The sequence below is a fragment of the Salvelinus fontinalis genome, unplaced genomic scaffold, assembly GCF_029448725.1.
Source record: "Salvelinus fontinalis isolate EN_2023a unplaced genomic scaffold, ASM2944872v1 scaffold_0051, whole genome shotgun sequence".
Lineage (NCBI taxonomy): Eukaryota > Metazoa > Chordata > Actinopteri > Salmoniformes > Salmonidae > Salvelinus > Salvelinus fontinalis.
Genome location: NW_026600260.1, coordinates 410,065 through 431,881, shown reverse-complemented (window position 1 = coordinate 431,881; position 21,817 = coordinate 410,065). Strand labels below are relative to the sequence as shown.

General features: G+C 40.8%; 1 protein-coding gene across 2 annotated transcripts in view; it reads right to left on the bottom strand.

Moving 5' to 3' along the window:
* The window catches only part of b3glcta (beta 3-glucosyltransferase a), a 124,504-nt gene that overhangs the window by 21,329 nt on the left and 81,358 nt on the right, over positions 1–21,817 (bottom strand). Inside the window, exons 8-11 of one of the 2 annotated variants that reach the window (XM_055911119.1) lie at positions 20,100–20,163; positions 5,912–6,064; positions 4,003–4,072; positions 3,119–3,232 (exon numbers count right to left, since the gene is read on the bottom strand). In XM_055911119.1, coding sequence (XP_055767094.1) covers positions 3,119–3,232; positions 4,003–4,072; positions 5,912–6,064; positions 20,100–20,163 — 401 coding nt within the window. The remainder of the gene's footprint in view (positions 1–3,118; positions 3,233–4,002; positions 4,073–5,911; positions 6,065–20,099; positions 20,164–21,817) is intronic. The other variant, XM_055911120.1, reaches the window with a different exon arrangement.

The window sequence follows — 21,817 nt, the reverse complement described above, 5'->3', positions numbered from 1 at the left end:
AGTAGAAGATGCCTGGTTGCTATTTAAAAAGTGCCTTCCTCACCATCTTAAATAAGCATGCCCCATTAACAAAATGTAGAACTAAAAACAAATATAGACCTTGATTCACCCCAGACTTGACTGCCCTTGACCAGCACAAAAAACATCCTGTGGCGTTCTGCATTAGCATCAAATAGCCCCCGCGATATGCAACTTTTCAGGGAAGTCAGGAACCAATATACTCGATAATAATCGAAAAAAAAAACATTTTTGTCAAGCACTTGATAATACTCGCACCAAGCCTCGAACATCCTGCCGGCGTCCCCCTTGTGTGGCCGTAATGCCCCCTAAAAAATCTATGCCTTTTGCGGCCAAAGTGGACGTTTTGCCCTTGGGCTGAATATAATAATTATAATCCCTTCCTGGCTGCCGTGCTCCGAAGCACATCTCACTCACATATCCCAATACTTATCAGCCAATACCCGTCACGTGATCGGGTCCTGCTCACAGGTATTTCAGCTAAGAAGTAGACTACAAGTGAATGAAGTCAGACACTCTTATCGAATTCCGAGACGCATACAGAAGATGTAAGCCATCAAGATGAGTAGGCCTAACGAACAGCAAAATGTCAATCTACTAGTACAAAAAAAGTTTACCTATTCTATTGGTCAACTTGTCCTCTGTGCAAGATATAAATATTCCAAACGTACTCTGAGGCAGTTGTTGGATGCGATGGATCACGAATTAATACAACTACTTGCGTCAAAAAAGCAACGAGGCTGATGCAACAGATCAGAATGTTTAGCTTAAAATGTTGATGAACTATTAAGCTATTTCATCACATTTTAAGAGCAGTAATGCATACACAATGTTCCAGGATGCAATCAATTAGCGTAAAAACACTGTTCTTAAAAGTGATTATGGATGTAATGCTTTATTATAAAGATTCATTTTTATGGGGGAAATTATCTTCCCCAAATTGTATGCCAGTTAGGCTCTCCAGCGGTTATAAGGCGGATTAATGTGCTTCATTTTAAGTTATTTGGCCACTTTAGTTGTGATACAAACCTTATCAAAACATATAGGCCTATGGGCTAGGCTACATGAGGAGTGTGACTATGATTTTAAAAAGTAGCAAAAAAATTGCCACGCGCTGTTTCTTGCCTTACTGCACAAGTTGGGCATCATTGATAATATATCGTTCACAAGTTATAGGCTAATATTGTCACACATCAGACTATTCTTAATGTAATTTTGTCTTTACATATATTACATAATATATGTGTGAAATTAGTTTTGATTTAGAATGAACCATTATCATGCACGTGTCTCGGGAACAGGGGCATGGGGGAAAAAAATACATGTCATCTATGCGCTTAAATAGCAAATGGAAGATGCTTTTCCCGTGGTTTATTTTCATGCTAGCCAGGTAGGCTATACTCGTGTCGTAAAGTGAAGCACTTAATATGTACTTAATACTAGGAAAGTTAAGAAATAAATATAGTAGGCCTATCCTATAGAAAGCTGATGGGATTCTCCTCTTTTTAAGAGGCCATCAGAACTCTGTTTTCTCACGCAATTGCATTGAAAGATTGCGGAACATGAGCTCACAGGCTCTCATGAAGTGTTTGATTAGATTTTCGATTACATTTTGCATTGATGTCAGAGGGACAATGAAGTGCTGAGTACCAGGCAGTTAGCAAGTTTTGTAGGCTGCTAATGACCATCAGCAGCATCAGTGCTTGGAAAAGCCTAATTACCGTGATTAAACAGTTACGTGGAATTTGACTGCCGTCATGACTCATGACTGCCAGTGTGGCGGTAATACGGTCCCCGTAACAGCCCTAGGCCTACCTCTTAGCCTACCTTTTAGGAGTGAGTGGCGCAGCGGTAAAAGGCACTGCATCGCAGTCTTTGAGGCGTCACTACAGATCTGGGTTTGATCCCAGGCTGTGTCACAGCCGGCCGTGACTGGGAGATCCATGATGCAGCACACAATTGGCACAGCATCGTCCGGGTTAGAGGTGGTTTTGGCCGGCCGGATTATCCTTGTCCCATCACGCTCTAGCGACTCCCTGTGGCGGGCCGGGCTCCTGCAAGCTGACCTCGGTCACCAGCTGGATGGCGTTTCCTCCGACACATTGGTTCCAGGTTAAGCAAGCAGTGTGTCAAGAAGCAGTGCGGCTTGGCAGGGTCGTGTTTCGGAGGAGGCATGACTCGGCCTTTGCCTCTCCCAAGTCCGTAGGGGAGTTACAGCGATGGGACAAGACTAACTACCAATTAAATTTCATGAAATTAAGGAGAAAAAAAGGGTACAAAAAAGTACAAAACATTTTTAAATAAAATAAAGGTTGAATTAAAATGAAGACTGTTTAAATGAATTAAGCCTTCTCGAATTAGCCTACTTTCAGCACCCATCTCTGATTGAAGTTAACCTCCGTTCCTCAAAATGTTCACGCTCTTACTCTCAAACTTAACAGGACATCAGTAGTCTGCACACACTGATATAATTGTTATAGGGATAGCCTATCCATCATGAATGGGATAGCCTATCCATTAGTGTGTATGCAGTGTAGTCTAATTTTATTAACACCATCCCAGCAGCACAAAAACTCAGGAAGTACATTTCCGCATAAATAAAACGTTGTACTTTGTATAGCCTAGACCTATAGTATAGCTATAGGTTATAGATAATTTGATTGAAACCACAGGTGCACCTGATATTGCACGTCCAGCAGAGAATCAGGGATGAGGGGTAGCATCTGGCAATATAGAAATTGCGATTACAAATTTGTGTTTTTTCAATTTCATGGTTGAAACTTGCTGAAAATTGGTTACATTGTTCCTATCATCTAGTTTAAACAGTAAAGCAAAAATGTCACTTACAGAGTGCATCAACATTCTTGTTTAAATAATAACACAATACAACGTGCCGTGCTTTGGTAGACTGGCATAACGTACCTTGCTGTACCTGTAGTATCAGACTCGCCATCTGCCAGAGTTAAAGGGACACTCCCAAATAAAAGTTTGTCAGACTTGTCCACGTAATCTTAATATTTATGATCTAAAAGGCTAAACTGATCCTAGATTAGCACTCCTACTCAGACATTTTATGGATACAGGCCATGGACTAACTCACCTCTCTCTGTGTTGGGGACTCCTAGGTCGATGGTAGGTATGGAGGGGTCAGTGTGGTCACTGTAATACTCCAACAGAGATGCCTCTCTCTCCCACGTCTTCTTCACCACTGGGACTGGGGCAGGACAACAGGTCAAATAATACACTTTCACAATAGTAAGTAGAATCAGGCTTCTGTACACAGAAAACTTGCAGCAATTACTAATAATGAATGTTAAAAACATTATTTGTCTTTTACAGACATTTTTGAAATAAACATTTCAATAGATATTTTTGTAGTTTTTTCTTTTTCAAATGTAAAAGAATTGTACCTGTAAAAATAAATAAAAAACACAGAAAGTCAAGAGTCAAAAGCAGTAAAGGACCGGAGTCAACTGAGGGGAAAAATAGTAAATTACAAAATACTATTTTTTCACGCCATAAATACATATAATGTCCCTTTTAGTTCTGTCTGTGTGTTAGTTGAGGATGACTGTAATAATTATAATCAGAGCAATTAGCTGTGAGCGACATGTCAGCTGGAGCTTATGTAGAATTTTCCGGATGGTTCCGAAATTCTAACGGCAAAATGTTATCTGTCTCATTAAGTTTTAATTGATTCCTGGTACTTTTGATCCAGCGCTGCCATGAAAGCTACATTAACAGTTAGGCTGTCGGGGGGTACCAACCCACCTCTACGCCATGTCAAAGCAAGTTTGTGACTGACATCTTGTGCTGAGAGTTAAACCAGGCCACCACAGAGTCAGTACTTTACCAGGCACACATCTCAAAGGCTAAAAATACATTCCATCCCTTAGAAGAATAGAGCAAATGTTGACATTATATGGACCCTGTCTGAGTTTAACCACCCCAGAGCTTCAGGTGAGCTTCAACAGTCTGACTCACCTCTCTCACTGTGAAACTTCTTGCAAGTTTTCACAGCAACAAAGATGTCTTCCTTCTTTACAGGCTCCCCCTGTAAGAAGAGGAATATAAAAATTAGACATATATTTTAGGGCCCAGAGTTTTTCCTGGTCAGGTCACATGATCAGGAAAAACACTGGGCCATAGTTATGGAACATACGTCCCAAAAAGGGAGCTGTTATCGTTGTTGAAGCACAACTAACTTTTTCAAATTCCCTGCCCATGTTGAAGAGACCTTGTGAATCTTGACAAGTTCCTCAAGATGACACATGCGGTATTATTAGGTTATTATTTGAGAGTTAAATGTAAACTGGCCATATTTATTTAAGTGATCAGATCTACTGCATGTCTGTCTGTGGCTTTCAGGCTGATGCCAGAGGGAGGCCATACACCCTGCTGATAGGCTGTCCTCTGCCTCTCTGTGAGGCTCAAGGCTTTCTGCTTAATGCATGCGTCTCAAATGGCACCCTATTCCCTATGTAGTACACTACGTTTCACCCGGGCCCGTAGGGAATTGGGCAAAAGTAGTATACTATAAAGGGAATAGGGTGCAATTTATAATGAAGTCCTATGAGTTCTCTGTCTTCTCTGCATACTAGAGCTCTGGCCAGGTTAGTGGGAAGATGTTGAGAAAAGATAGGAGGGAAGAAGGGTAGGAGGGAGACTAAAAGGAGAGAGCCAGCATACTCATAGATCAGCAGGGGAGAAAGGGTAGGAGGGAGAAAGGGTAGAAATGGGGCTATAAGGAGAGAGTCAGCCTAGTCATAGATAAGAGGGGGAGAAAGAGAAGGAGGAAGGAAGGGTACTAAAATTAGACTGCCAGCATAGTCATAGATAAGCAGGGAAGAAAGGGTAGTAGGGGGGAAGGGTAGAAGGAGACTAAAAGGAGAGAGCCAGCATAGTCATAGATCAGAGGGGGAGAAAGGGTTTGGAGGGAGTATGAACATGTATGCACTCACTGTAAGTCACTCTGGTTAAGAGTGTCTGCTAAATGACTAAAACGTAATTTAAATGTATTAAAATTAGGGAGGAATGGTAGGAGGGAGGAAGGGAGGAAGGGAAGAAAGACTAAAAGGAGAGAGCCAGGAAGGGGAATGAGAGAGGAGAAAGAGTAAAAGGAGAGAGGGCACCTTGTTCTCTCTGAGCACTGTATCGAATATTCAGATCAGGCTGAGGAAAGACAACACTTCCAGGGGTACTAGGCAGACAGACTGACAGGCATCAAGAACAGAGGGAATATATTAAGCGCATCTGAGCACAAACTAATAGGCCAGAGCTCAACACAGTGATTTGTGTTGGGTGGGCAGCGGCGGTCCTCAATGGCCATCACATTTTTCAGCTCAACACTCCACATCTGATTCAAATGAACTAATAACTACTTTTTATTTCAGCCCACAATTGGATTCATCAGGTGTACTGCTGTGGGGCTGGAGAAAAGGTGTGACACCAACACGGCTCTTGAGGGCTGCGGCTGTGAGACGGAATTCCAGTATGGAGGGTGTAGCCTGCTGAAGAGTGCCTCACCCAGGAATGTAAAGTACTGGAAGAGGATTTGAGGGTTCTTTAAAATATTGCTTGAGGGAGAAAGAGGATTTGAGTAATAAGGTCATCCTGAGATTCTCCAACTTTCTGATAGTTTGCATGCATAAAGACAGACACAATCATCGTTCCTGGGGGGTGGAGCAGAATTGGGTCCAAAGCATATATATTTTTCGCCAAAAATACTTGGTTTTAGTGGGTGGGGTTGGCACTTTTGGGACTATTCCATTGGTGCAATTTCATTTAAACCCCAATCAAGTAAGTAACCTGAAACAAAAAAACAATTATTTCGACCAAGATCTGTGGTTAAGAATAGACCTGTGATGTACAGTATGCACAACTTGGTACCTACACACAGGGGAGCAAGTCTCCTGAGCGTGGTAGCACAGTGTTGGGCAGTGGGAGAGTGTTCTGGCTCAGTACACAGCTCTGGGACTGCTGTCAGACGAGGTCCTTGGCCATTCTCCCAGATATACAGAGCCACCTGCAACAACACGGGAAGATACTGTTATTGTTTTTTTCAGCTGTTCATGCAAACAAATGTTCTTCTAGAAGCAAGCCAAAGTCGGTAGCTGAAGTCTACGCCCCTTCGTCGGTGATTGGTCAACAGTAGGGATTATTTAATGAAGTGTTTGTTGTCATTCAACGAGAGACAAATGGTTTTCATGCAAAAAAAAATCACTTAAAAAAATACTGCACCAAACGTCTTAAATGTAAAATTGCGCGACTAAGATCTCCTCGACAAAATGTCAAAATTATGGCAGATTTCTTGAGTTCTTACGCTACGGCGTCTCAAGGTGGACAAACAGTACTATTGCCGCTTTTTCTTGTTTTTCAAGCAAAGGTAGTATGTGAGACGCCAGCCATACAGAAGCATGCAGAAGGCTTTACAGACACATCGGAAATGACTGTATAAAATACTAATACAAAAAGTATTTTGCTTAACAAGAAATATATGTATATTTTTTAAAGATGTCAAAATTCTTGGCAGCCTTGTTTTCAATACTTGGTGCACCCTCCCCTTGTGAGGATAATGGCACTTAGCCTTTTTCTATGTTTTATGAGATTGTAAGAACACACTGGGAGGGATCTTACACTATTCCTCTGTACAGAAACTTTCCCGATCCTTGATTTCGTTCGGTCTGCGTTTATGTACTGCCCTCCGCAATTCAAACCACAGGTTATTAATGGTGTTCAAGTCCAGAAACTGTCCAAAATTTTGATTTTCTGGTCAATCAACCATTTCTTTGTGGATTTTGATGTGTGCTTGGGGTCATCGTCTTAATGGAAGTTTCATTTGCGACCAAGTTTCAGCCTCCTGACAGAGGCAACCAGGTTTTTGGTTAAAATGTTCTACAACTACTAGAGTTCATGATGCCGTTAACCTTAAAAAAGGCTCCCAGGACCAGTGGAAACAAAACAGACCCAATAACATCAAAGATCAACCACCATATTTGACAGTATTTATTAGGTTATTTTCCGCATATGTGTCACGCCCTGACCATAGAGAGCCTTTTATTCTCTATGTTGGTTAGGTCAGGGTGTGACTAGAGTGGGTTATCTAGGTTGTTTTATCTCTATGTTGGCCTGGTATGGTTCCCAATCAGAGGCAGCTGTTTATCGTTGTCTCTGATTGGGGATCATATTTAGGCAGCCATTTCCCGACTGTTTTTTTGTGGGATCTTGTTTTGAGTTAGTGCATGTGCACGTTACGGGTCGTTGCTTGTTTCCTTTTTGTTTTGTAAGTTTCACAAGAGAATAAAGATGTGGAACTCAGAGCACGCTGCGCCTTGGTCCGTCTCTACACACAGCCGTGACAGAAGATCCCACCACACCAGGACCAAGCAGCGTGCCCAGGAGGAGATGGCATCCTGGACTTGGGAGGAGATCGAGGAGAGAATATCCTGGACTTGGGAGGAAGTCTTGGCAAGATACAAAAGCCTGCCGGGAAGACAGACGACAGGAGAGAAGGGAGGACAGCAACGACGCCGGGGTTCGCGGCCAGGTAGAAAGCCCAAAGGACAGCCCGATTTCTTTGGGGGGGGGGGGGGGGGGGGGGGGGCACACGGGATGGTCGGCGGAGCCGAGGAATGAGCCAGAGACCGTCAGGGAGTCGGAGGAACTCGCCGAAAGATTCCGGAGAGAGGTGGTGACGATGAGAGTGCTGCAGAGCAGACGTGCTGAGGAGCGTGACACCAGTCCGGTGTCATCTGCACCAGTTTCACACAACTGGCCTCCAGTGCGCCACCACAGTCCGGTACGTCCTGTGTCTCCTCCACGCACTCCCCCTGAAGTGTGTGTCACCATTCCAGTACAAGTTGTGCCGGTTCTAAGCATCAGGTCTCCAGTGTGCATACACAGCCCAGTACGTCCTGTGCCAGCTCCCCGCACTCGCCGTGCGGAGTGTGTCATCGTTCCGGCACCATCTGTGCCAGCTCTACGCACCAGGTCTCCAGTGCGCCTCCACAGCCCAGTACGTCCTGTGCCTCCTCCTCGCACTCTCCCTGAAGTGCGTGTTCCCAGTCCGGTACGTCCTGTGCCTGCTCCTTCATGTTTAAAGTAATGATGGACTGGCGTTTCTCCTTGCTTAATTGAGCTGTTTTTGCCATAATATGGACTTGGTCTTCTACCAAATAGGGCTATCTTCTGCATACCACCCCTAACTTGTCACAACACAACTGACTGGCTCAAACGCATCAAGAAAGAAATTCCACAAATTAACTTAAGGCACACCTGTTAATTAAAATGCATTCCAGGTGACTACCTCATGAAGCTGGTTGAGAAAATGCCAAGAGTGTGCAAAGCTGTCATCAAGGCAAAGGGTGGCTACTTTGAAGAATCTCAAATATAAAATAGATTTCGATTTGTTTAACACTTTATTGGTTACTACATGTTTCCATATGTGTTATTACATAGTTTTGATGTCTACAATGTAGAAAATAGTAAAATTAAAGAAAAACCAATTTGATACTGATATAAAATATTAATTCATACAGGTTTTTCACCGTTCACTGTGTCTGATTGTTTAAGGTAGTTGTAAGTGTTTGTGTGTTCTTGGCTTTTGATTGGTTTCAAATAGGATCACACCACATGCATGGTTATCAGTGGCGATTTTAGCATGTAAATCTTGGTGGGGCAAAAATAAAAAAGTGGGATGCATGCCAGCAAAGCCATTACACAACACAACATTAAATACAGTAATTGCACTATAATGGTGAAAAAACGGTGCCCACAAACTGTTAGGACCTACATAAAGCTGTCCCAACAGCAGTCCCAACATCTTACCACTGGCTTACCACATGGCTATCAGCGGAGCCTTGTCTAGCAACAAAACAGTTCATTCAGCCTCATTTAATGCCTTCAAAAAAACATAGCTGATATGGCTGACTTGCTTAAACAAATGTAATTTCTACTGACAATTGAGATGTACAAACTATGGCCTAAGGGGACGACAAGCGGATAAAAAACAATCTATAATTCCGATTAAGCCATTAATGAGGGGAGCTAGAATAGACGTAGTCAATATCACTATTTGTTCAGAACTTTTGAAATGTACAGGGACAGAATTCAGAACATGGGCCGTTCTTACAGTGTTCTCCCTGTACACCAAGTCAGAACCGTAGGATAAATAAAGGGGGCATACAAGCAGACAATGAAAGCTCTTACAACATTTCTTTAAAACAGGTTATATGCTACATGTGCACCACCAAGTCATACACTACGTATTACTTTCTTAGATACAGTATACATATCTCCCTGGCATATTACATAATTTATGCAGCTTAATACAATATATTTTTGGACTCATCCTTGTTGTGCTGTGCTCACTTGAAGGTGGCGACGTGGTCCATCGTAGGCAAATTTTGTCAACCAAGTCTGGCATTTTCTGGATTTATGATGCTTTCAAAGCAACTGGGAAAAAATGTTGAATCGTGACGTCGTCATTGATCTTCAATCTTCAGGTCATAGCTCTAGAAAGAGGCCGGATTTACAGTTCCGAGTTGGATTACCGTTCAAAACGTATTTTCAGTCGGTGCTTATTTATTCTTGACTTCCCAGTTGTCTTGAACTCACTGAAGTAAAGTTTTCGCAGTTCTGAGTTAACAGTTTTGAGCGCTCCACAAATCATGCTTCATTGACAGCATGGCCAATGTTGAATGTTTAAACTTGGAAAAGAGACCATTAACTTCTTACGGATGAAATCCCGTTAACGGGATCGATTTGACAACAGCCAGTGAAACTGCAGGGCGCCAAATTCATAGAGAAATCTCATAATTCACATTTCTCAAACATACAAGTATTATACACCATTTTAAAGATAAACTTGTTGTTAATTCCACGACAGTGTCCGATTTCAAAAAGGCTTTAAAACGAAAGCATGCCATGCGATTATGTTAGGTCAGCACCTAGTCACAGAAAAACACAGCCATTTCTCCAGCCAAAGAGAGGAGTCATAAAAGCAGAAATAAATAAAATGAATCACTAACTGTTACGCACACCTCTAAGAAGCGGGAACGCAACACCCTGCTATTTCTCAACTCCCCGTGAAGTGAAAGAGGTATGGACTGTAGGTGCGAGTAAGGATGACAAAAGGCAGAGAATTTACCGTTTACTAGGAATTTATTCCTTCACACGGTAATTTGGGGAAAAGGGGCTGGACGGAACCAAAGCAAAGAAAGTAAATATCAAAGCCCCCTCTCCTACCTTACCTGCCTACCCACTAAACTTAGCACCACCTGGTGCGCTAAACAAAATACAGGGGGTGGTCCGCCCAGGTCTTACCTAGTGTGCCTAGACAGTGAATATACTACGGGTATATGTATGCCCGCGGGCCTCTTGCCTAAGCACTCCCTAGGTGCCTTCCCCTTCCCCCTGGGAACAAATGAAACAGAATATTATAAACAATTTCACAAACACAGAGAAACACAGGACATTAAATAGGCTCTGACTGAGCAACAAACTCATACAGATCATACCAAAGCTGCTCCCATCAATAACTAACATAGTACATACCAACTGCCTGTCTCACTCTCAGCAACAACCAACATAATAAGAACCACAGCCATCAGCCTCCTCTCTCAGCAATCATCTCCCTCTCTCTGCATTATTTTTCTCCTGAACAGAACACAGGCTTTATATAGCTTCAGAAGGAGTCTAATCGGATACAGCTGTAACTTGACGAGGGGGCGGGGTCAGCTCCAATCATCAATGGGGCTGCCAATCAGCTGCTTGGGGAGAATTCAGGAAGCCATCTCCTGAAACACACATACTCAAATACACAAACTACAACACAGAAACTGGGGAACGTAACACTAACCTTTAATGATCTTCATCAGATGACACTCATAGGACATCATGTTACACAATACATGTATGTTTTGTTCGATAAAGTTCATATATATATCCAAAAATCGCAGTTTACATTGGCGTGTTTGCTCAGTAATGTTTTGCTTCCAAAACATCCGGTGATTTTGCAGAGAGCCACATCAATTTACAGAAATACTCATCATAAATGTTGATGAAAATACAAGTGGTATACATGGAATTAAAGATATACTTCTCCTTAATACAACCGCTGTGTCAGATTTCAAAAAAGCTTTATGGAAAAAGCACATCATGCAATAATCTGAGTACAGCGCTCAGACACCAAAACAAGCCATACAGATACCCGCCATGTTGTGGAGTCAACAGAAGTCAGAAAGAGCATTATAAATATTCACTTACCTTTGATGATCTTCATCAGAACTCACTCCCAGGAATCCCAGTTTCACAATAAATGTTTGTTTTGTTCGATAAAGTCCATAATTTATGTCCAAATACCTCCTTTTTGTTTGCGCGTTTAGTTCACAAATACAAATTCACGAGGCGCAGGCACACTTAGTCCAGACAAAAATGTCAAAAAAGTTATATTAGTTCGTAGAAACATGTCAAACGATGCGATGTATAGAATCAATCTTTAGGATGTTTTTAACATAAATCTTCAATAATATTCACACCGGACAATTTCTTTGTCTTTATAAATGAAAAGGAACGCAGCTAGCTCTCACAGCCGCACGCATGACTTAGCTCATGGCATTCTGCCAGACCCCTGACTCAAACAGTTCTTATTCTCTCCCCCTTCACATTAGAAGCCTGAAACGTTCTAAAGACTGTTGACATCTAGTGGAAGGTTTAGGAAGTGCAGTCGGACCAAATTCCCACTGTATATTGAATAGGCAAAGACTTGAAAACAAACCTCAGATTTCCCACTTCCTGGTTGGATTTTTTCTCAGATTTTTGCCTGCCATATGAGTTCTGTTATACTCACAGACATCATTCAAACAGTTTTAGAAACTTCAGGGTGTTTTCTATTTAAATCTACTAATAATATGCATGTCTTAGCTTCTGGGCCTGAGTAGCAGGCGGTTTACACTCGGCACCAGTTTACTCTGGGCACAACTGAACAGCCAACAGCTCTGCTGGAGCGCGTGCTACGAGTGGGTGCTGCTATGGTGACCAGTGAGCTGAGATAAGGCGAGGCTTTACCTAGCAGAGACTTGTAGATGACCTGGAGCCAGTGGGTTTGGCGACGAGAGTGAAGCGAGGGCCAGCCAACGAGAGCATACAGGTCGCAGTGGTGGGTAGTATATGGGGCTTTGGTGACAAAACGGATGGCACTGTGATAGACTGCATCCAATTTTCTGAGTAGAGTGTTGGAGGTTAATTTATAAATGTCATCGCCAAAGTCGAGGATCGGCTAGGATGGTCAGTTTTACGAGGGTATGTTTGGCAGCATGAGTGAAGGATGTTTTGTTGAGAAATAGGGAGCCGATTCTAGATTTCATTTTGGATTGGATATGCTTAATGTGAGCCTGGAAGGAGAGTTTACAGTCTAACCAGACACCTAGGTATTTGTAGTTGTCCACATATTCTAAGTCAGAGCCATCCAGAGTAGTGATGCTGGACGGGTGGGCAGCTGCAGGCAGTGATCGTTAGATGAGCATGCATTTAGTTTTACTTGTATTTAAGAGCAGTTGGAGGCCACGGAAGGAGAGTTGTAGGGCATTGAAGCTCGACTGGAGGTTAGTTAACACAAGGCCAACAAAGGGCCAAAAGTATACATAATGGTGCCGTCTGCTTAGAGGTGGATCAGAGAATCACCAGCAGCAAGAGCGACATCATTGATGTATACAGAGAAAACAGTCGGCCAGAGAATTGAACCCTGTGGTACCCCTATAGAGACTGCCAGAGGTCCGGACAACAGGCCCTCCGATTTCACACACTGGACTCTATCAGAGAAGTAGTTTGTAAACCAGCCTTGGTTTCTCCTTTGAGAAACCAAGGCTGTTGAGTCTGCCAATAAGAATGTGGTGATTGACAGAGTCAAAAGCCTTGGCCAGGTCGATGAATACGGCTGCACAGTAATGTCTCTTATAGATGACGGTTATGATATAATTTAGGACCTTGAGCGTGGCTTACAACAAGAGCAACCAAGAGCAAACATTTAGCTACCAAAATACAAGTGTCTTTGAAGCTCAATGCCAACATTTATACCAAGTCATTATCTGCTGTTAGCTAGCTACTGTTTAGGTAGGCTAACCTTTCAAGTAAGCTAAAGTTAGCTAAGCTTGATGCCAATTCTGTTTTTGAAATTAAAGATAAATTACGTACTCTGAATTGTTGTTTTCTTTTCATGGAGTAACGGTGACCAACCCCATTCCGTACAAATTTGCGCAACCGCGGCATTCAAAAGAGGGACTGTAGCGACTGTGTTGGCATCAAAATACGGGGTGTGAACTACGTTTCTATTCAAGCGTTAATTGACATGGTAATAGCCCGATAGTATTGCTGAAAAGTTGAAAAAAACTGACCCCTCTGACGCAGTACGTTAAATTGTGACGTGTCATGACGTAATGTACAGCACGCATTATGCAACTCATTCTGTGTCAGACTGCCTCTTTCCACTAGGTGTAGCACTTCTCTCGCAGTTAAAAAACAAGAAAGAGACAGGGTAAGGGGGATAACTAGTCAATTGTACAACTGAATGCATTCGTTTTTTGCGTAATCACTGCAAGGCATCATGACTCTCAAAAGCCACGACAGCCGCTGTTTACTTCTGAAGATAACTTTAGCGCCGCACTAAAAATCTGATTCAAATTCGACACAAACTTTCAAATAGGTATGTAATGACACATTATATAAACGCTTTATAGTGTTTTATTTACATTTTAGAGGTGATAAGTTGGACAGATCTGGTAAAAAAATCTGTTTCCTCATACGACATATCTCCCCTTTCACTATTACTCAGTAGGTTTCACTACCCCACCCGCCATTTTTAAAAAGACCCGACGGAGCTCATTGCCTTCTTCAATCATGCAGTGACGGGCATCATGAAGGACTCGTTATTGATTTTGCTGAAAAGGGGAGAAATTGTGCTTTACAATGGTATGCAATATTACAGTTGACCTAAAATTATTACGTTTTTTGGACGCTAAAATAAGGTAAATTGTACGGAATAGCGCGATGTACAAAATGGTGTTAGTTTCCGTTAACATTAGTTCACTAATGCTTAACAAGTTGTCATGGCAGATTATTTAGTCAATGGTAAATGTGCGATTTGTACCAACTTTACAATAAGTCTCAAAGAAACGTAGCTAATTAAAATGAAGAAATAATACATATAGCACACACAAGCTATTTTTAAAAGAAGAATAAAGATATTATCTCTCAATAACATGAAATAGCATAACTACAAATAATGTACTAATAAAAAAAAACGTAACATACTGTTAATATTAATTAAGCCTTTACTACCATGAAACTGTCCTGACAGAGCATTTTATTAATGAATAGTTTAGATGCTGGAACTTAAGGTTATATACCTATTTACTAACATGAAATATCAGCTTTATAAATCATTTATTAACCTGTTGAGGATGGGGGCGCTGTTGAGACTATTTATGCTAATTGGGTAATTTTTGAAACGGCTTCCCACAAAATCCTTGATCGTACAATATGCATATTATTATTATTATTGGATAGAAAACAGTCTATAGTTTCTATAGGAGTTGAAATTTTGTCTCTAAGTGGAACAGAGCCCATTCTACAGCAATTTCCCTGACATGGAGTCAGATTTCAGAAATGTTGGCCACTGTTCTGAAGTCAGTTAAAAGGGCACTGTTATTGCTATGACTATACGGACACTTCTTACGTCTTCCCCTGGATGCCTTTACGTGATGACGATTCCAATGGGGTCGATTGCGCGTTCACAGGCCCTACAAATTAAAAAAACCTGTAGCTAGCAAGTCTTTTCTTGGTGCGTAACGCGCGTGGAGGACACCGACCGCTCCTGTTCCAAGCGTTAGTTTAGCCTGTTATATTTCTCCGGTCATCTTTTCACTCGTTATAGGAGTTAAAAACATCATAAGGTAGTTAATTTAAAGCGTTTTATAGCAATTTATATCCGTTTAGTGCGATTTTGGGACATTTATTTTTGAAACGATGTGAATAGCTGGGCACGCTTTTCAGTTCATCCCGAACGCAGTTGGCATTTCCACATGGCAAGAGGACAGCTTTCCACCAAAAGACGATTACTCCCAAGAAAGGATCCTTTGCCCAAGATACTGATGGAAGAACAGCTCAAAGTAGGACATTTTTATTATGATAAATCGTGTTTCTGTCGAAACATTTTAGTGGCTTAGGACGCCATGTTTTTTGACGTAGCTTCGCTTGGCGCAAACTGTATTGAAAAGTAAGGATAAATTAAAAAATGTAATTCCGCAATTGTATTAAGAATTAAATTGTCTATCAATCCCTGTCCACCCTATATTTTTTAGTCACGTTTATGAGTATTTATGTATAAGAGTAGATCACTGTCTAAGTGGCGCAAGGACATATTCTGACCAGCTGAGCTACATTTCACATTGTCTAACCATGATTTTGGTGGCTAAATATAAACGTTTTCGATCAAACTCTATATGGAATGTGTAATATGATGTTACAGGAGTGTCATCTGAAGAATTCTGAGAAGGTTAGTGAAAAAATTAATATATTTTTGGCAATGTTGACGTTATCGCTCACTTTGGCTAGAATCAATGCTGGGCTGCTATGTGCTATGTGCTATGCTAATATAACGATTTATTGTGTTTTCGCTGTAAGACACTTAGAAAATCTGAAATATTGTCTGTATTCACAGGATCTGTGTCTTTCGATTCGTGTATGCTGTGTATTTTTACGAAATGTTTGATGATTAGTAAGTAGGTAAACACGTTGCTCTAAGTAGTTTTTCTATTCCATTTGTGACGGTGGGTGCAATTGTAACCTATGCCATCTACCTGAAATATGCACTTTTTTCTAACAAAACCTATCCCATACCATAAATATGTTATCAGACTGTCATCTGATGAGTTTTTTTGTTGGTTAGGGGCTATAAATATCTTAGTTTAGCCGAATTGGTGATGGCTACTGGTGTTGGTGGACAAATAAAAGATGGTGGATTATGCTAATGTGTTTTTAGGTAATAGATGTACATCTTTACATATTGTGTCTTCCCTGTAAAACATTTTCAAAATCGGACATGTTGACTGGATTCACAAGATCTGTGTCTTTCATTAGCTGTATTGGACTTTAATGTGTGAAAGTTAAATATTTAAAAAAAAAAAATTTTTTGAATTTCGCGGCACTGGTTTTTCAGTGGGGGGGGGGGTGGGGGGGTGTGCCGCTAGCGCCACGCTGATCCTAGACAGGTTAATGCATTTTTGATGGCTTAGTAAACATACATACAAATAATTAATGCTTCATAGATATATTCATTAATTATTTATTCTGCTTAACTAATGCATTAACTAATGTTAATATATCCTTATTGTAAAGTGTTATTCCCTGTCTTTCATAGCGGAGGCTAAATCCATGAGGCAGAGAAATGTGACAGGCAATGTGAGTCCAGACAAATGGAAGAAAAACCCAGCCGAGAGAAAGAGTGAGAGGGAGAGAGACAGGCATACAGTGAGTGCTATTCTATTTCTCCCCTGAATGAAGGACTGAAGATGCTCTGAGATGAGGCTAAATAAACAGAAAAGAATGAAGGCGAAGTTACAAGACCAGAATGTCCCTCAGACAACAATGTGACAGCCAGCTGGGCTTAAGGAGGAGGTAGATATGAGGAGGAAACTGCTTCTATTGGGCTATTGTCAGATGTAATGAGTTTGTGACACCAGGTTATATTTAAATTATACTTCACTTGATTAGCATCTACTAGGCTTAAGACAATGATAGTGTATAGAATATCCTGCCATCAACAGCAAGAAAGGACAGGGGACAGCAGAGAAGGATAATACAAGTCGAAGAATGTGCAGTGTCAAACTCGATATTCATCCAATTGGCGACAGATTTTCATGAGAACATTCTAGAACTCGCATAAAGAAAATATGTGAATTGTCCCACCAGTGGTGTGTTTCCACCAAATGGACTTGTTGCAGGCAAAAGCCATGGCGTGATGATATAATGGGCACACAATGTATACTGAACAAAAATATAAATGCAACATGTAAATTGTTGGTCCCATGTTTCCTGAGCTGAAATAAAAGATCCCAGGAACCTTCCATACGCTCAAATGTTGCACACACATTTGTTTATATCCCTGTCAGTGAGCATTTCTCCTTTGCCCAAATAATTCATACACCTGACAGGTGTGGCATTTCAAGAAGCTGATTAAAACCTTTCTGGACTACCCATCCCGGATCCGGGATAATTGTCATCAGAAACGCTGACTAGCATAACCTAGCATAGCGCCACAGGTAAATAATATAATATCATGAAATCACAAGTCCAATACAGCAAATGAAAGATAAACATCTTGTGAATCCAGCCAACATGTCCGATTTTTAAAATGTTTTACAGCGAAAACACAACATATATTTATGTTAGCTCACCACCATATCCAAAAAAAACACAGCCATTTTTTCACAGCAAAGATAGCTTTCACAAAACCCACAAATAGAGATAAAATTAATCACTAACCTTTGAACATCTTCATCAGATGACACTCATATGACATCATGTTATACAATACATTTATGTTTTGTTCGATAATGTGCATATTTATAGCCACAAATCGTGGTTTTACATTGGCGCCATGTTCAGAAATGCCTCCAAAAATAGCCAGAGTAATTACAGAGAGCCACGTGAAATACAGAAATACTCATCCTAAAACTTTGATGAAAGATACATGTTTAACATATAATTAAAGATACACTGGTTCGTAATGCAACCGCTGTGTTAGATTTAAAAAATAACTTTAGTAAAAAGCACACCATGCAATAATCTGAGATGGCGCTCAGCCATTCTCCGCCATGTTGGAGTCAACAGAAATACGAAATTACATCATAAATATTCCCTTACCTTTGATGATCTTTCATCAGAATGCAGTGCCAGGAATCCCAGTTCCACAATAAATTGTTGTTTTGTTTTATAATGTCCATTACTTCTGTCGAATTAGCAACTTTGGCTAGCATGTGTAGTACACGTGTCCATACACATTAGCGCAATGAACGAAAACTTCAAAAAGTGATATTAAAAGTTGAATAAGCTGGTCAAACTCAGTTGAGAATCATTCTTCAGGGAGTTTTTCTCATATATATCCAATAATGTCGCAAACGGAGCATTTCTTCATGTCTATATAACTCATGGCAAACAAGGACATCACATGCCGAGCGTGCGTTTACACATGTGCACCTTGTGCTGGGGACAAAAAAAGGCCACTCTAAAATGTGCAGTTTTATAACACAACACAAATGTCTCAAGTTTTGAGGGAGCATGCCACTGGTATGCTGACGGCAGGAATGTCCACCAGAGATGTTGTCAGAGAATGTCATGTTCATTTCTCTACCATAAGCCACCTCCAATGTTGTTTTAGAGGATTTGGCAGTATGTCCAACCGGCCTCACAACTGCAGACCATGTGTATGGCGTTGTGTGGGTGAGCGGTTTGCTGATGTTAATGTTGTGAATAGAGTGCCCCATGGTGGCGGTGGGGTTATGGTTGGGCCATCATAATGTACGGACAATGAAAACCATTGCATATTATCGATGTCAATTTGAATACACAGAGATACCGTAACGAGATCCTGAGGCCAATTGTCGTGCCATTCATCCGCCGTCATCACCTCAAGTTTCCGCATGATAATGAACAGCTCCAAGTCACAAGGATCTGTACACAATTCCTGGAAGCTGAAAATGTCCCAGTTCTTCCATGGCCTGCATACTCCACAGACATGTCACCCATTGAGCATGTTTGGGATGCTCTGGATTGACGTGTACAGCTGCGTGTTCCAGCTTCTGCGAATATCCAGCAACTTTGCACAGCCATTTATGAGGAGTGGGACAACATTCCACAGGCCACAATCAACAGCTTAATCAACTCTATGCGAAGGAAATGTGTCTCGCTGCATGAGGGAAATGGTGGTCACACCAGATACTCACTGGTTTTCTGATCCACCCTACCTTTTTTTAAGGTATCTGTGACCAACTGATGCATATCTGTATTCCCAGTCATGTGAAATCCATAGATTAGGGCCTAATGAATTTATTTCAATTGACTGATCTCCTTTTAGGAACTGTTACTAAGTAAAATCTTTGAAATTGTTACATGTTGCGTTTATATTTTTGTTCAGTATACTTTTACCACTTAAGTTTTCATGTACCGAATACAAATCTAAAGTTCAATGTGTTTCCATCACATTTTCAACTGTACCGATAGTTTTGTCACAAAAACTGTTGCGTTAAATAGCAAATGTTCCTACTCTGGTCTTGGAACGTGCGCTCTAGCCAACAGCTCACAGATACAGGGCGGGTAGGCTAGTCTACATGATGAGATTATTATGGACAAGAGCAAGAATTATTGTATTTGTCAAATAGCAGTCAAAGCATCATGTCACCAGAATAAGACCCTCAATATTTATTGGACAAGAGCATCAACACTGTGCGCTTTCACCACCCTGTGAAGTTCATCACATAACTTATTTCATCTGTAGCCTAATAAACTGAATGGTTTCCCGATTCGTAGTGGGAGGACCGCACACTATATCATTGCGTGACTTCAAGTTTATCTCAATATGCTATTATATCAATATTTAGGCATAAAGGCGTTTCCACCACCATTGCGCACATAATTAATCTTACAGACACAAAAAGATCCTACCATGTTGAATGAAAAAATTTTGTCTGCATTTATGAAATTGTACGGAAACTTCCTGTTTCCATCAAAGCTGTCGTGACTTGTTTTATACGGTACGACTTTAAGTGCATATAAAACTGTGGATAGAAACGTGGTTAGTGACACACATTATGATCCGATAAAAACATCTGCTTTACTCCATGCTGTCATAAACTGTAGCCAAAATGTCCAAATATTAAAAACGAATAATTTAAATTACTCTTTAACAGCATTTTCATTAGAACCAACCATTACGCTACACCCGCAATAACATCTGCAAAATATGGGTACGCGACCAATAACATTTTATTTTAACTCATAACAATAATGCGGTCGGATATAAATCTTACCTCATGCTTCAGATCGATAGTGAAGTCAGACTTGAGTGGATCATCTCTCACTTTGTTTGCGAGCCTGGAACATCAAATCACTGTCTATTAGAATTTGCAGTTAGAACTGAATAAAATATGATTATTTTCCCTAGACCACAAGGAACGTAACAATGATTGACGATATAATGAAAAAAACAGTATAACAAAAGTTATTGTCCAGCAGAGAACATTATTGCTGAGATGTGGTTGCTATTCAGGTTTCTAAAAACCACTAGGGATGAAACAAGATCTATGTTAGCATTGAAAACTATAGGTCAGGTATTCCCGAACTATACCCCCCAGGGGGACGCGCAATGCCGTCGGGGGTACGCCAAATAAAAATGTGATTCACATAAAAAATATATTACAACACCTCCTATGGTATGGTTTTTGGTTTTTCTTTATTTTTACTATTTTCTACATTGTAGAATATTAGTGAAGACATTAACTTCTTGCGACTATAGGGGGTGCTGTTTCAAATTAGCATAATTGTCTCTACAGATGAAACGGCTTCCTACTCAATTCTTGATCGTACAATATGCATATTATTACTATTATTGGATAGAAAACACTCTCTAGTTTCTATAGCCGTTGGAATTTTGTCTCAGTGGAACAGAACTCATTCTACAGCAATTTCCCTGACATGGAGTCAGATTTCACACATTTTGGCACCTGATCTGGAGTCAGTTTAAAGGCCACTGTGAATGCTATGAGGATACGGACACTGCTTACGTCTTCCCCTGGATGCCTTTACGTGATGACGCTTTGAATGGTATCGATTGCGCAATCACAGCCACTATAAAACAAAAAAACGTGTAGGTAGGAACTCTTTTCCAGCTGCGCCGGACGCGCGGTGGACACCGCCCTGCTCTTTTTCCAAGCATTAGTGTAGCAAGTAATATTTCTCCGGTCATGTTTTTACCCGTTATAGGTGTTAACAGCATCATAAGGTAGTTAATTTGAACCGTTGTATAGCAATTTATATCCTTTTAGTGCGATTTTGAGGCATTGCTTTGTTGTGCACTTTGACGCGCTGGGCACATTTCGGTGTCCCGGTCGTACGTTAGTGGGCATTTCGACGGACAAGTGGACATCTTTCGATCAAAAGAAGATTAGACCCAAGAAAAGATTCTTTGCCCAAGATTCTGATGGAACAACAGCTCACAGTAAGAACAATTTATGATGATAAATCGTGTTTCTGTCGAAAAATGTTAAAGCTTACGCCGCCATTTTGTTTTGTATAGCTTCGCTTGGCGCAACCTGTATTGAAAAGTAAGGATAATTTAAAAAATGTAAATCAGCGATTGCATTAAGAACAAATTTGTCTTTCGATTCCTGTCAACCCTGTATTTTTTAGTCAAGTATATGATTAGCTATTGATTAAACTAGATCACTCAAAGATGGCGACCGACATTTCCAGGCTTGTTTTACTACTATTTTCATTGTATAACCACGTTTTTTTATGGCTAAATATGCACATTTTCGAACAAACTGTATATGTATGTTGTAATATGATGTTACAGGAGTGTCATCTGAAGAATTCTGAGACGGTTAGTGAAAAAATTAATATATTTTGGCGATGATATGATATCGCTCTCTTTGGCTAGAATCAGTGCTCGGGTAACGTTTGCGTATGTGGTATGCTAATATAACGATTTATTGTGTTTTCGCCGTAAAACACTTAGAAAATCTGAAAT